We start from the raw sequence: 14,401 nt of genomic DNA, 5'->3' as shown, positions 1-14,401 counted from the left end.
TATAGTGAATTCATTTCAGCAAACCCAATGGTGTGCTTTATTTTCCTCAAAGGGATTCTTATTGAGGTGGCTGTGGCATAGCTAACAACACACTAACACCACCCCAGGGCTTCTATGAAGGTTCCAGTCATTGTTTCACAGTTCCTATTGGCTGAAGTACCTAGCAGGAAGGAAGAGGGGCTGGGTGGGGGGTTGTGTAGGGAGTGTGAGCCTAGACCATAAAGCCTGGCAACCACCCTGCTGCATTGTTCACCAGCGTCATTCCAACACAGTCTCATTGGATTCCTCCAGCCTCTCTGCACATCCTGTCCTGTTATTGGTACTAAAGGTCTTTGCTGACAGCCAGACACAACATGTATCCTGACCATACTGGCTGATCGCTTTTGTTTTGCCACGAAGCTTCTTGCCCAGCATGAAGACGGAATGACTATAGAAATAGAATGTAAAGGGTAGCTCAATGCCATATTATAAAACAAATGACTAGACTATGAAGTGTGAAGAAGCAGTCATGGCAAAGAAACATCCCAATAATATGCTGATCATATGCTGCAGGGTACTGTAGATTGAGCATACTACGCAGACGAATACATTTCCTACCCTTTACCCACAGCCTAAGCCTGTGTCAACCACATTTCTTCTTTTGGCACCACCTTGTGGCCCAGCACTGTGGTCCTCTCAGGAAGAACAGCTCTCCTGCCCAGCACTGTGGTCCTCTCAGGAAGAACAGCTCTCCTGCCCAGCGCTGTGGTCCTCTCAGGAAGGACAGCTCTCCTGCCCAGCGCTGTGGTCCTCTCAGGAAGGACAGCTCTCCTGCCCAGCGCTGTGGTCCTCTCAGGAAGAACAGCTCTCCTGCCCAGCACTGTGGTCCTCTCAGGAAGAACAGCTCTCCTGCCCAGCACTGTGGTCCTCTCAGGAAGAACAGCTCTCCTGCCTAGTACTGTGGTCCTCTCAGGAAGAACAGCTCTCCTGCCCAGCACTGTGGTCCTCTCAGGAAGAACAGCTCTCCTGCCTAGTACTGTGGTCCTTTCAGGAAGAACAGCTCTCCTGCCCAGCGCTGTGGTCCTCTCAGGAAGAACAGCTCTCCTGCCCAGCACTGTGGTCCTCTCAGGAAGAACAGCTCTCCTGCCCAGCACTGTGGTCCTCTCAGGAAGAACAGCTCTCCTTTATTACATTAAAACATTTACAGGTGCAACGCATGGCTTTTATGTAAATCCCTCTCAACTATACAAACACATCAAATTACATTGTTTCTTTTGTAAAATAGGTGTTTTATGAGAATCATACAGGTCCCACAGCCATATGTTGTCAACAGGAACCTATTTGTGTTCAATGTTCAATGTGTCTTTTGTTTTTATAAATAATCAGATAAAGGATTTCATAGGCTGACCACGTTGAAACATTCTAGTGATGTCCTCCACATGTACAGTATACAGTGTACAGCTGTCTGGGATGTCAAGCAGCCTCTGTGTGTGTGTGTGAAGGCATAAACATGAGAATGAATCTGCACCCTCTGGTGGTGGGGTCCAGGGATTGAACCCTCAGGTGGTGGGGTCCAGGGATTGAACCCTCAGGTGGTGGGGTCCAGGGATTGAACCCTCCGGTGGTGGGGTCCAGGGATTGAACCCTCCGGTGGTGGGGTCCAGGGATTGAACCCTCAGGTGGTGGGGTCCAGGGATTGAACCCTCTTGTGGTGGGGTACAGGGATTGAACCCTCTGATGGTGGGGTCCAGGGATTGGACCCTCTGGTGGTGGGGTCCAGGGATTGGACCCTCTGGTGGTGGGGTCCTGGGATTGAACCCTCTGGTGGTGGGGTCCAGGGATTGCACCCTCTGGTGGTGGGGTCCAGGGATTGGACCCTCTGGTGGTGGGGTCCAGGGATTGGACCCTCTGGTGGTGGGGTCCAGAATGTTCTGGAGAGTGGTTTAGTTGCTCTTTCCCAACACAACCAACAGGGGCGACATGGTGCTGTGAGAGTGAAAGTGGAGAAACTGTCCCCACTATTGGTTACTGTTCTATCAGCAGTTTCACCTCTGCAATATGACTCCACAAATATAAGTCACATTCCTTTAGTGTTTCTGCCATGTTGTTTTTCAGTAGCACTTTATCATGGTGGGATCGTATGAAGACATCAATAAATGAATTTATGAGGTATTATCCAGTAGGCAACAATACTTCATAAATTCAGTATTTTTTATATCTGTCTTCCTTTTTGATCTATCTCTCATGGTGGGGAAGAGGACACGTGCTGACAGGCTGTGGTCGAGGTGTTTGATAAACGTTGCAAGGCAGAGGAAAAGACACATCTCACTGCGTTAGGATAGCTGGTCGAAACAACACAAAACGCCTCCTTTGTTTTTTCATCAAGAACATCATGGTTAAAGACTAGGTTAACCCACATTCATGTTGGGAAATATTATTACCTTTTTTGTACCTTTTTAAAATAGCTTAGGCTATACAGTAAGCACCATAAGACTGGTATGTGTTTCACTGTAAAGTTACTTTTAACTAAGCTAGGTTGGACCTGGGGATGGTGTAACTAAACTAGGTTGGGCCTGGGGATGGTGTAACTAAACTAGGCTGGGTCTGGGGATGGATGATGTAACTAAACTAGGCTGGGCATGATGATGATGTAACTAAACTAGGCTGGGTCTGATGATGATGTAACTAAACTAGGCTGGACCTGGGGATGGTGTAACTAAACTAGGCTGGGTCTGAGGATGGTGTAACTAAACTAGGCTGGGCCTGGGGATGGTGTAACTAAACTAGGCTGGGCCTGGGGATGGTGTAACTAAACTAGGCTGGACCTGGGGATGGTGTAACTAAACTAGGCTGGGTCTGAGGATGGTGTAACTAAACTAGGCTGGACCTGGGGATGGTGTAACTAAACTAGGCTGGACCTGGGGATGGATGATGTAACTAAACTAGGCTGGGCATGATGATGATGTAACTAAACTAGGCTGGGCCTGGGGATGGATGGTGTAACTAAACTAGGCTGGGCATGGTGATGGTGTAACTAAACTAGGCTGGGTCTGAGGATGGTGTAACTAAACTAGGCTGGACCTGGGGATGGTGTAACTAAACTAGGCTGGACCTGATGATGGTGTAACTAAACTAGGCTGGACCTGGGGATGGATGGTGTAACTAAACTAGGCTGGGTCTGATGATGGTGTAACTAAACTAGGCTGGACCTGATGATGGTGTAACTAAACTAGGCTGGACCTGGGGATGGATGGTGTAACTAAACTAGGCTGGGTCTGATGATGGTGTAACTAAACTAGGCTGGGTCTGATGATGGTGTAACTAAACTAGGCTGGGTCTGAGGATGGTGTAACTAAACTAGGCTGGACCTGGGGATGGTGTAACTAAACTAGGCTGGATCTGATGATGGTGTAACTAAACTAGGCTGGACCTGGGGATGGATGGTGTAACTAAACTAGGCTGGACCTGGGGATGGATGGTGTAACTAAACTAGGCTGGACCTGAGGATGGATGGTGTAACTAAACTAGGCTGGGTCTGAGGATGATGTAACTAATTCTAGGCTGGGTCTAGGCTGGGGGATGGTGGAACTAAGCTAGGCTGGGTCTGAGGATGGTGTAACTAAACTAGGCTGGACCTGATGATGGTGTAACTAAACTAGGCTGGACCTGGGGATGGTGTAACTAAACTAGGCTGGACCTGATGATGGTGTAACTAAACTAGGCTTGGCCTAGGGATGGATGGTGTAACTAAACTAGGCTGGGTCTGAGGATGGTGTAACTAAACTAGGCTGGGTCTAGGCTGGGGGATGGTGGAACTAAGCTAGGCTGGGTCTGAGGATGGTGTAACTAAACTAGGCTGGGTCTAGGCTGGGGGATGGTGGAACTAAGCTAGGCTGGGTCTAGGCTGGGGGATGGTGGAACTAAGCTAGGCTGGGTCTAGGCTGGGGGATGGTGTAACTAAACTAGGCTGGGTCTGAGGATGGTGTAACTAAACTAGGCTGGGTCTAGGCTGGGGGATGGTGGAACTAAGCTAGGCTGGGTCTAGGCTGGGGGATGGTGTAACTAAACTAGGCTGGGTCTAGGCTGGGGGATGGTGGAACTAAGCTAGGCTGGGTCTAGGCTGGGGGATGGTGGAACTAAGCCAGGCTGGGTCAAGACACAGGGTTGCTTCTCTTAATTTAGAGTGGCGATGATGATGGCAGTCTCCATCACTCACACTATTCTTGAAGAAAGACAGTATCTACTGTAGTATGTAGTGTACAGGGGATGCAGTTTTCCCAAAATGTTGCTGCATTTATATGGAGCTTGTTAGTGGTCAGGATTTATATGGAGCCTGTTTATGGTACGAACTTATATGGAGCCTGATAGTGGTCAGGATTTATATGGAGCCTGTTAGTGGTTAGGATTTATATGGAGCCTGATAGTGGTATGAACTTATATGGAGCCTGTTGGTGGTCAGGATTTATATGGAGCCTGTTTATGGTACGAACTTATATGGAGCCTGTTAGTGGTCAGGATTTGTATGGAGCCTGTTGGTGGTCAGGATTTATATGGAGCCTGTTAGTAGTCAGAATTTGTATGGAGCCTGTTAGTGGTCAGGATTTATATGGAGCCTGTTAGTGGTCGGTATTTATATGGAGCCTGGTAGCGGTCAGGATTTATATGGAGCCTGATAGTGGTCAGGATTTATATGGAGCCTGGTAGTGGTCAGGATCCCAGGCTTGGACTCTATCTGCTGTTTTTTGTTCCTGTCCAAACTAGATTACAAATTGTAATCCCTAAATTAATATTGACAGAGATTTTGCTCATTGAGGGAATGACTGTAAATTACATCAAACAAACCTGACATGTTGTTTTTTGGGGATTGGAGGAATAAATAGGCCCAGTCGACTCACTCCCTCTGAGTTACAGTAGAGGAATAAACAGGCCCAGTCGCCTCACTCCCTCTGAGTTACAGTAGAGGAATAAACAGGCCCAGTCGCCTCACTCCCTCTGAGTTACAGTAAAGGAATAAACAGGCCCAGTCGACACACTCCCTCTGAGTTACAGTAGAGGAATAAACAGGCCCAGTCGACACACTCCCTCTGAGTTACAGTAGAGGAATAAACAGGCCAGTCGACACACTCCCTCTGAGTTACAGTAGAGGAATAAACAGGCCCAGTCGACACACTTCCTCTGAGTTACAGTAGAGGAATAAACAGGCCCAGTCGACACACTTCCTCTGAGTTACAGTAGAGGAATAAACAGGCCCCGTCGACTCACTCCCTCTGAGTTACAGTAGAGGAATAAACAGGCCCAGTCGACACACTTCCTCTGAGTTACAGTAGAGGAATAAACAGGCCCCGTCGACACACTTCCTCTGAGTTACAGTAGGGTTCATCTGAGTTACAGTAAAGGAATAAACAGGCCGTCGCCTCACTCCCTCTGAGTTACAGTAGAGGAATAAACAGGCCCAGTCGACGCACTCCCTCCGAGTTACAGTAGAGGAATAAACAGGCCAGTCGACACACTCCCTCTGAGTTACAGTAGAGGAATAAACAGGCCCAGTCGACACACTCCCTCTGAGTTACAGTAGGGGAATAAACAGGCCCAGTCGACTCACTCCCTCTGAGTTACAGTAGAGGAATAAACAGGCCCAGTCGACTCACTCCCTCTGAGTTACAGTAGAGGAATAAACAGGCCCAGTCGACTCACTTCCTCTGAGTTACAGTAGAGGAATAAACAGGCCCAGTCGACTCACTCCCTCTGAGTTACAGTAGAGGAATAAACAGGCCCAGTCGACTCACTCCCTCTGAGTTACAGTAGAGGAATAAACAGGCCCAGTCGACTCACTCCCTCTGAGTTACAGTAGAGGAATAAACAGGCCCCGTCGACACACTTCCTCTGAGTTACAGTAGGGTTCATCTGAGTTACAGTAGAGGAATAAACAGGCCCAGTCGACACACTTCCTCTGAGTTACAGTAGAGGAATAAACAGGCCCAGTCGACACACTCCCTCTGAGTTACAGTAGAGGAATAAACAGGCCCAGTCGACACACTTCCTCTGAGTTACAGTAGAGGAATAAACAGGCCCAGTCGCCTCACTCCCTCTGAGTTACAGTAGGGTTCATCTGAGTTACAGTAGGGTTCATCTGAAGTACAGTAGGGAGCATCTGAAGTACAGTAGGGTTCATCTGAGATACAGTAGGGTCCCTCTGAGTTACAGTAGGGGACATCTGAAGTACAGTAGGGAGCATCTGAAGTACAGTAGGGTTCATCTGGGATTCAGTAGGGAGCATCTGAAGTACAGTAGGGTGCATCTAAAGTACAGTAGGGTCCCTCTGAGTTACAGTAGTGTGCATCTGAAGTACAGTAGGGTGCATCTGAGATACAGTAGGGTGCATCTGAAGTACAGCTGTGTTCATCTGGAGTACAGTAGGGTCCCTCTGAGTTACAGTAGGGTGCATCTGAAGTACAGTAGGGTCCCTCTGAGTTACAGTAGGGTGCATCTGAAGTACAGTATGGTCCCTCTGAGTTACAGTAGGGTGCATCTGAAGTACAGTATGGTCCCTCTGAGTTACAGTAGGGTCCCTCTGAGTTACAGTAGGGTGCATCTGAAGTACAGTAGGGTCCCTCTGAGTTACAGTAGGGTGCATCTGAACTACAGTAGGGTCCCTCTGAGTTACAGTAGGGTGCATCTGAAGTAGAGTAGGGTCCCTCATGGAGTTACGGTAGGGGTCCCTCTGAGTTACAGTAGGCTGCATCTGAAGTACAGTAGGGTCCCTCTCAGTTACAGTAGGTGCATCTGAAGGGTATAGTGAGGGTACTTCCCCTCTCAGTTCATGGGATTGGTAGGGTGCATCTGAAGTACAGTAGAGTCCCTCTGAGTTACAGTAGGGTGCATCTGAAGTAGAGTAGGCTATAGGCCCATTCATGGGATTGGTAGGGTATAGTGACTACTTCCCCTTGCTCATTCATGGGATTGGTAGGGTATAGTGACTACTTCCCCTTGCTCATTCATGGGATTGGTAGGGTGTAGTGACTACTTCCCCTTGCTCATTCATGGGATTGGTAGGGTATAGTGACTACTTCCCCTTGCTCATTCATGGGATTGGTAGGGTATAGTGACTACTTCCCCTTGCTCATTCATGGGATTGGTAGGGTGTAGTGACTACTTCCCCTTGCTCATTCGGATCTCAGAAGGTGTGTTGTTTCACACACTTTGGTTTGTTCCTTTATCTTTGATACTAGATTACAAATCTCAGTCCCCTGAACACTATTTTCTAAATCAATTTGGAAGCGATGCCACTGAAGTCATCAGAGTCAGGCACTTCCCTCCGCACAGTTTGCCAGCAGTGCTCAGATGAAAAATGGAGCGCTCTGGATCGGAGGGGTAAATGACACAACCATTTGTTTGGCTCAGGTGAATATAGCCGGAGAGCAACACAGTCTTCTCTCTGCAGCAGGGTTAAGAGATGGGCCAGGGTACTATTGGAAAGTCATCCTGCACTGTAGTTTAATTGACATACATGTTTCTGTCCAAGAGAAGCCATGGAACAGATGATGTCATAGTTTACAATCGTTTAGATAATTAAGCAGTGAAGTACCCACAGACTCTACATACTTTTCTGTTTAATATCTTGTTTGTCTAAATGATTAGTAAATGACTTATAAATGACAGTTTTAGACCACAGTATAAACAGTTATTATGGTCATACTGAGATGTCGTTGTCCTTTAAGAGGATGTGTTTTTATGTGCTGCATGTGAGCTTAGTGCCAAACAACATTTTAGAATAGACAATAAAGCTTTGTGAATTGATTTTCCGCAAACCTAGTATGACACACTTTCTTAGTATATCCTCTAAATGCACATTCTCTGGCAACACAGGTGTGAACCATCTGTGTTCTGTGTGTTCTAAACAGCCCGTGTTCTGTGTGTTCTAAACAGCCTGTGTTCTGTGTGTTTTAAACAGCCTGTGTTCTGTGTGTTCTAAACAGCCCGTGTTCTGTGTGTTCTAAACAGCCTGTGTTCTGTGTGTTTTAAACAGCCTGTGTTCTGTGTGTTCTAAACAGTCAGTGTTCTGTGTGTTATGTATGTTCTAAACAGTCAGTGTTCTGTGTGTTATGTGTGTTTTAAACAGCCTGTGTTCTGTGTGTTTGAAACAATCTGTGTTCTGTGTGTTCTGTGTGTTTTAAACAGTCTGTGTTCTGTGTGTTCTGTGTGTTCTAAACAGTCTGTGTTCTGTGTGTTCTGTGTGTTCTAAACAGTCTGTGTTCTGTGTGTTCTAAACAGTCTGTGTTCTGTGTTTTCTAAACAGTCTGTGTTCTGTGTTTTCTAAACAGTCTGTGTTATGTTTGATCTAAACATTCTGTGTGCTGTGTATTCTAAACAGTCTGTGTTCTGTGTGTTTAGAGTTGGAGAAGAGGAAGATAATGAATTAGAATCTAAGGCACCTTGACGATTAGTCAGGGCTGCTGCTCAGCCCTGTAGGAAATGAATTGGCCTTTATTTAACATTACAAATTACAGTTGAGACAGAGGAGAGAGAGCACCGAGTTAGAGAGATGTGACAAATACATTTAAAGTAGAAATGATTCCCTCCAAGATACCTGTTGTGAAAATGCCAGAGATGAAATGACAGAGGACATTAGGTAATGTTTGATACTCAACGTGATGATAAGCATAATGTGGTTAGTTGGTAATGAATATGTCTATTCCTGTCACAATTACAATTTAAATATGAAATTACATTAGTTTAATTGTAGTATTACAAATGATCATGATGATTACAGCGTTTTGGAAGGGCAGAGGGTACGAAGCAGACATTTTTTGTATTTCATTTTTTTATTAACCCATCCACTCCCTCTTCAGACGACACATATCTTGTTTGTTTTTTACAGCTTTTCTGCTACATATACGTACATTTTACATACATCGTACTTTTGTATAGAGCAGTCTCATAATGATAATACATTACCAAACATAAACTCTTTAATCCCAACCCTCAGCCACTCTCAGCCCATCCCACCTATCACCATAGATGACCCTCGTTTGGTTTCCATGTGCCATATATTTTTCAATTGTGCTGTGATGTTTTACATAGGTTTTGAACCTTTCTAATCATATAGTATCTACAGATAGTGAGCTAAAGATGAAAACCTTTCCTACTGGTATTATTATATTATTTATTGATTGACTATGGCTTTCCAGATCGCCCAACACTGCTATTTGTAAGGTTAATTTTAAGTGCATGTTGTGATTTTTTAACCGTTCCTGAACCTGTGACCAGAAACAAGCTACATAGGGACAATACCAGAATAAATTATCTATTGATTCTGTCTCTTCGCAGAAAAATCTACAGAGCTGAGATTGTTGTATGCCCATATATATAGCATTCTGTTGGTGGCAAGAATTTTGAATAAAAATTTAAATTGAAAAACTCAAAATGTTGAATCAAATGTTTTTTATACAAGTTCATAAACCATGTGCCATGGAATCGGTACATCGAAAATCTCTTCCCATTTATTTTGCAACCTGTATGTTTCTGGAGGATGAAACTGAAATTGTAACCATCTTTGTATAGCTTGTTTAAAAAAGGGCAACACTTTAAACAAAATTTTATTTTCAATTAGTCGGAAATGAGAAGTTGTAATCTGTATAAAGGCAAAAAGTCAATTTTTGAACCAAGGACAAGACTTTCTTAATAATCTACTGGAGAATCATTTTGGGTTTAAGTATAACTTGTATGAGTGAAGCTTTTAGTGAGAGTTTTAAAGCTTTAATATGTAATCATTTTAGGCCCCCAAACTCATATTCATTATATAAATAGGCACATTTAATTTTGTCTGCCTTAGCATTCCAAATATAATGAAATATTTTTTGCTGATATGATTTAAAAAACGAGTTGTGTGGAGTAGGCAGCACCATTAGTAAGTAAGTAAACTGTGATAGGACCAAAGAGTTAATCAATGTGATTTTTCCATAAATAGACAAGTATTTACCTCTACATGGTTGCAGAATCGTATCTTTCTATTGAAATTGATTGTGGTAAGTTCATTTATATTTTTTGAGATGTGAATACCAAGTATGTATACTTCACCATCAGCCCATTTTATTGGTAAACTACAAAGTAGTGTAAACACTGTGTCTTTTAACGATCCAATACGTAATATGGTACACTTGTCATAATTAGGTTTTAATCCAGAGAGGCTAGAAAAGTTATCAAGATCTTCAATGAGACTGTGCAGGGATCCAGATTGCGGACTTAAGAAAAAACTAGAGTCATCGGCATACATTGACACTTTAGTTTTTATCCCCTGGACTTCTAACTCCTTGATGTTCTTGTTGGATCTAATTTGAATAGCTAGCATTTCAATGGCCATAATAAATAGATATGGAGACAACGGACAGCCTTGTTTAACTCTTCTTAAACGCTCAATACTTTCTAAGAAGTAACCATTATTTACTATTTTACATCTGGGGTTGCTGTAATGCACATTCTCTGGCCACACATGTGTGAACAGTCTGTGTTCTGTGTGTTTTAAACAGCATGTGTTCTGTGCGTTCTAAACAGTCTGTGTTCTGTGTGTTCTAAACAGTCTGTGTTCTGTGTGTTCTAAACAGTCTGTGTTCTGTGTGTTCTAAACAGTCTGTGTTCTGTGTGTTCTAAACAGTCTGTGTTCTGTGTGTTTGGAGCTGGAGAAGAGCAAGGTAATGAATTAGAATCTGAGGCACCTTGGCGATTAGTCAGGCCTGCAGGAAATGAATTGGCCTTTATTTAACATTACAAATTACAGTTGAGACACAGCGGAGAGAGCACCAAGTTGGAGAGATGTGACAAATACATTTAAAGTAGCAATGATTCCCTCCAAGATGCCTGTTGTGAAAATGCCAGAGATTAAATGACAACGAATATTAAGTAATGTATGATACTCAACGTGATGATAAGCATAATGTGGTTAGTTCAATTTTTATTTGTCACACGCGCCGAATACAACAGGTGTAAACCTTACTGTGAATTGCTTACTGAAAAGCCCTTAATCAACGATGCAGTTTTAAGAAAAAATAAGTGTTAAGTAAAAATAGATAAGTAAAAATTAAAATAACAAATAACAAATAATTAAAGAGCAGCAGTAAAATAACAGTAGCGAAGCTATATACAGGGGCTACCGGTACAGAGTCTATTCCTGTCACAACTACAATTTAAACATGAAATTACATGAGTTTAATTGTAGTATTACAAATTATCATGATGATTGCAGCGTTTTGAAAGGGCAGAGGGTATGAAGTAGACATTATTGTGGGAGTGGTTTGCTTGAGGATGCTACAATGTGTATTTTGAACTAATTATGGAATGATGAGCTTGGGGTTTGACTGCACTTCCTCCACCTTGCCCTGGTCCATGGTCAGTGGTCCACCTTGCTCTGGTCCATGGTCAGTGGTCCACCTAGCTCTGGTCCATGGTCAGTCGTCCACCTAGCTCTGGTCCATTGTCAGTGGTCCACCTAGCTCTGGTCCATGGTCCACCTAGGTCATGCCCCCATGATGCTAAAGACCAATGTATCATTCCATTGAATTCCTTCTGGCATGGTCCATGAGCTTTATATCCTATGATATAACCTATGACAACGGAATTAGGGCATCCCTCGATCGACAGGTATCAGATATAGCTTATCATTTACCTCATGGAGATACACTTATCTATTTCAGTCAGAGTGGTTACAAACCCAACTAGCTCTCACAGTCTCTCGTCAGAATTAGACATTCATCGATGTTTCTCAAATGTCAAATTTCGAAGTTGTTGCAAACGTCATCTCCCGACATCCTCAGACATGGATGGTCGTTGAATACTGACTTATATCACGGGTGACCTGGCTGTACAAACCATGCTTCACACCATCATCTCCTCCCTCCCTGGTAATTGGACGTTTGCCTGCTGCATAATGAAGTGTTGGAGTTCAGTAATGAGACTGTTTACAGGGTGTGCTTGTTTCACTTGAATCAGGCCCAGTATGCAGTCAGGAAATGGGAGCTGAATTCCTGTGGAATAAATGAAGGGGAAATGTGTGAGAGGCTGGCCTTGCCTACTGCAATATCCTCTGAAACGAGAGGGTCTGAAAGCCATAGCCCTCTCCTCTGGTGTAGACCAGTGGTGGACCTGTTGTGGGCCTGTGGTGTGGGCCTGTGGTAGACCTGTGGTAGACCTGTGGTGGACCTGTGGTGGACCTGTGGTGTTGACCTGTGGTGTAGACCTGTGGTGGTCCTGTGGTGTAGACCTGTGTTGGACCTGTGGTGTGGACCTGTGGTGGACCTGTGGTGTGGATCTGTGGTGGACCTGTGGTGTGGACCTGTGGTGTAGACCTGTGGTGGTCCAGTGGTGTAGACCTGTGTTGGACCTGTGGTGTGGACCTGTGGCAGACTTGTGGTGTAAACCTGTAGTGGCCCTGTGGTGTAGACCTGTGGTGGACCGGTGGTGTGGACCTGTGGTGTAGACCTGTGGTGGACCTGTGGTTTAGACCTGTGGTGGACCTGTGGTGTAGACCTGTGGTGGACCTGTGGTGTAGACCTGTGGTGTTCCTATGGTGTAAACCTGTGCTGGACCTGTGGTGTAGACCTGTAGTGGACCTGTGGTGTAGACCTGTGGTGTTGACCTGTGGTGTAGACCTGTGGTGGACCTGTGGTGTATACCTGTGGTGTGGACCTGTGGTGTGGACCTGCAGTGTAGACCTGTGGTGGACCTGTAGTGTACACCTGTGGTGTGGACCTGTGGTGTAGACCTGTGGTGTAGACCTGTGGTGGACCTGAGATGTGGACCTGTTGTGTAGACCTGTGGTGGACCGGTGGTGTGGACCTGTGGTGTGGACCTGTGGTGTGGACCTGTGGAGGACCTGTGGTGGACCTGTGGTGTAGACCTGTGATGGACCTGTGGTGTGGACCTGTGGTGTGGACCTATGGTGGACCTGTGGTGTAGACCTGTGGTGTAGACCTGTGGTGTGGACCTATGGTGAACCTGTGGTGTAGACCTATGGTGGACCTGTGGTATAGACCTGTGGTGTAGACCTGTGGTGGACCTGTGGTGTAGACCTGTGGTGTAGACCTGTGGTGTAGACCTGTGGTGTAGACCTGTGGTGTAGACCTGTGGTGGACCAGGACTCAGTAGCTGAGTGTTTTTTTCATTAGCAGCATGGTTGAATGTTTTCCATCATCTTGATGACAGAAGCGGGGAGACCCTTATTCCAGAGCTGGACAAATTACTCTTTCCCTCTGGGAGATCCAACTGCATTCAATATTGAGTGTGCGCGTGCGTGTGCGTGTGCGTGTGTGTGTGTGCATGAATGAATGCTTTCTAAGGAGGATCATGGAGGGGGTTTCTGCATGTGGAAATAATAACTAACCACAACATGTTCAGTAAGCCTTTAGTTTACCCAGGTACCTGGATTCCTCTCATTTCCTATTACCGTTTAATGTGAGACCATGTTCTCCATTTCAATGTGTCTCCGTTCACTGGTCCTTAGTGGTTGGGAAGCATGTCCTCAATATGTCAGTTGTGTAAACCTATCAATCCAGCCTGGTTGAAGCGATGTTGAGGTATGCTGGCAGACAGTATGTGGAACATACTATTGGTGATTCATATTAGCCCTTAACGGTTAAGGCTTAACCCAACTAATCCCCCCATTAACTCCACCTGCAAACACTTCATATCCCAGGTGACCCATTTTCCCAATTACTAATGCCATTAGTCTGCACATTCCATTTACAAAGACAGCTTTGCCTTTTCGACACCAGCGTACATCCATATTTTGTGTAGATTTCATGAGCTCTCTTGGGATGATTACTCTATTATGTGTTAACCCTATTTCGAGCACAAAGACTGCTGTAGAAGGGTTACTGCACCTCTCAAATGAAGGGGGGCAGGTAGCCTAGTGGTTAGAGCATTGGGCAAGCAACCGAAAGGCTGCTTGATCGAATCCCTGAGCTGACAAGATAACAATCTGTCGTTCTGCCCCTGAACAAGGCAGTTAACGCACTGTTCCTAGACCGGCGTTGTAAAAAAGGATTTGTTCTTAACTGTTTTGCCTAGTTAAATAAAGGTACAAATTAAACAAGCTTAGTGATACATGTAATCTGTAAATGCACATGCCTATAGTACTGAACAGTAAGTCAAGCTTAGTAGTTACATACAATACAAAACATTAAGAACACGTGCTCTTTCCATGACATAGACTATTGAGGTGAAAGCTAAAACTCAGCAAAAAAAGAAACGTACTGTCAACTGTGTTTATTTTCAGCAAACTTAACATGTGTACAGATTTGTATGAACATAACAAGATTCAACAACTGAGACATAAACTGAACATGTTCCACAGACATGTGACTAACAGAAATTTAATAATGTGTCCCTGAACAAAGGGGGGGGGTCAAAATAAAATAAAAGTAACAGTCAG

General features: G+C 44.7%; 1 protein-coding gene across 1 annotated transcript; it reads right to left on the bottom strand.

Annotated features, from left to right (window-relative positions):
• Window positions 1–1,538: 1,538 nt before the first annotated feature.
• Window positions 1,539–13,672, bottom strand: LOC123729532 (extensin-like). The gene is made up of 3 exons (XM_045704404.1): window positions 13,642–13,672; window positions 12,045–12,942; window positions 1,539–1,887 (listed from the first exon to the last, which is right to left on the bottom strand). The coding sequence occupies exons 1-3, from the start codon at window positions 13,670–13,672 to the stop codon at window positions 1,539–1,541; spliced, it is 1,278 nt and encodes a 425-aa protein (XP_045560360.1).
• Between the last annotated feature and the right edge of the window lie 729 nt (window positions 13,673–14,401).

Source organism: Salmo salar, chromosome ssa21, assembly GCF_905237065.1.
Source record: "Salmo salar chromosome ssa21, Ssal_v3.1, whole genome shotgun sequence".
In the NCBI taxonomy this organism is placed as follows: Eukaryota; Metazoa; Chordata; class Actinopteri; order Salmoniformes; family Salmonidae; genus Salmo; species Salmo salar.
Note: the sequence above shows the minus strand (reverse complement) of the source record. Positions and strands in the feature narration are given on the sequence as shown.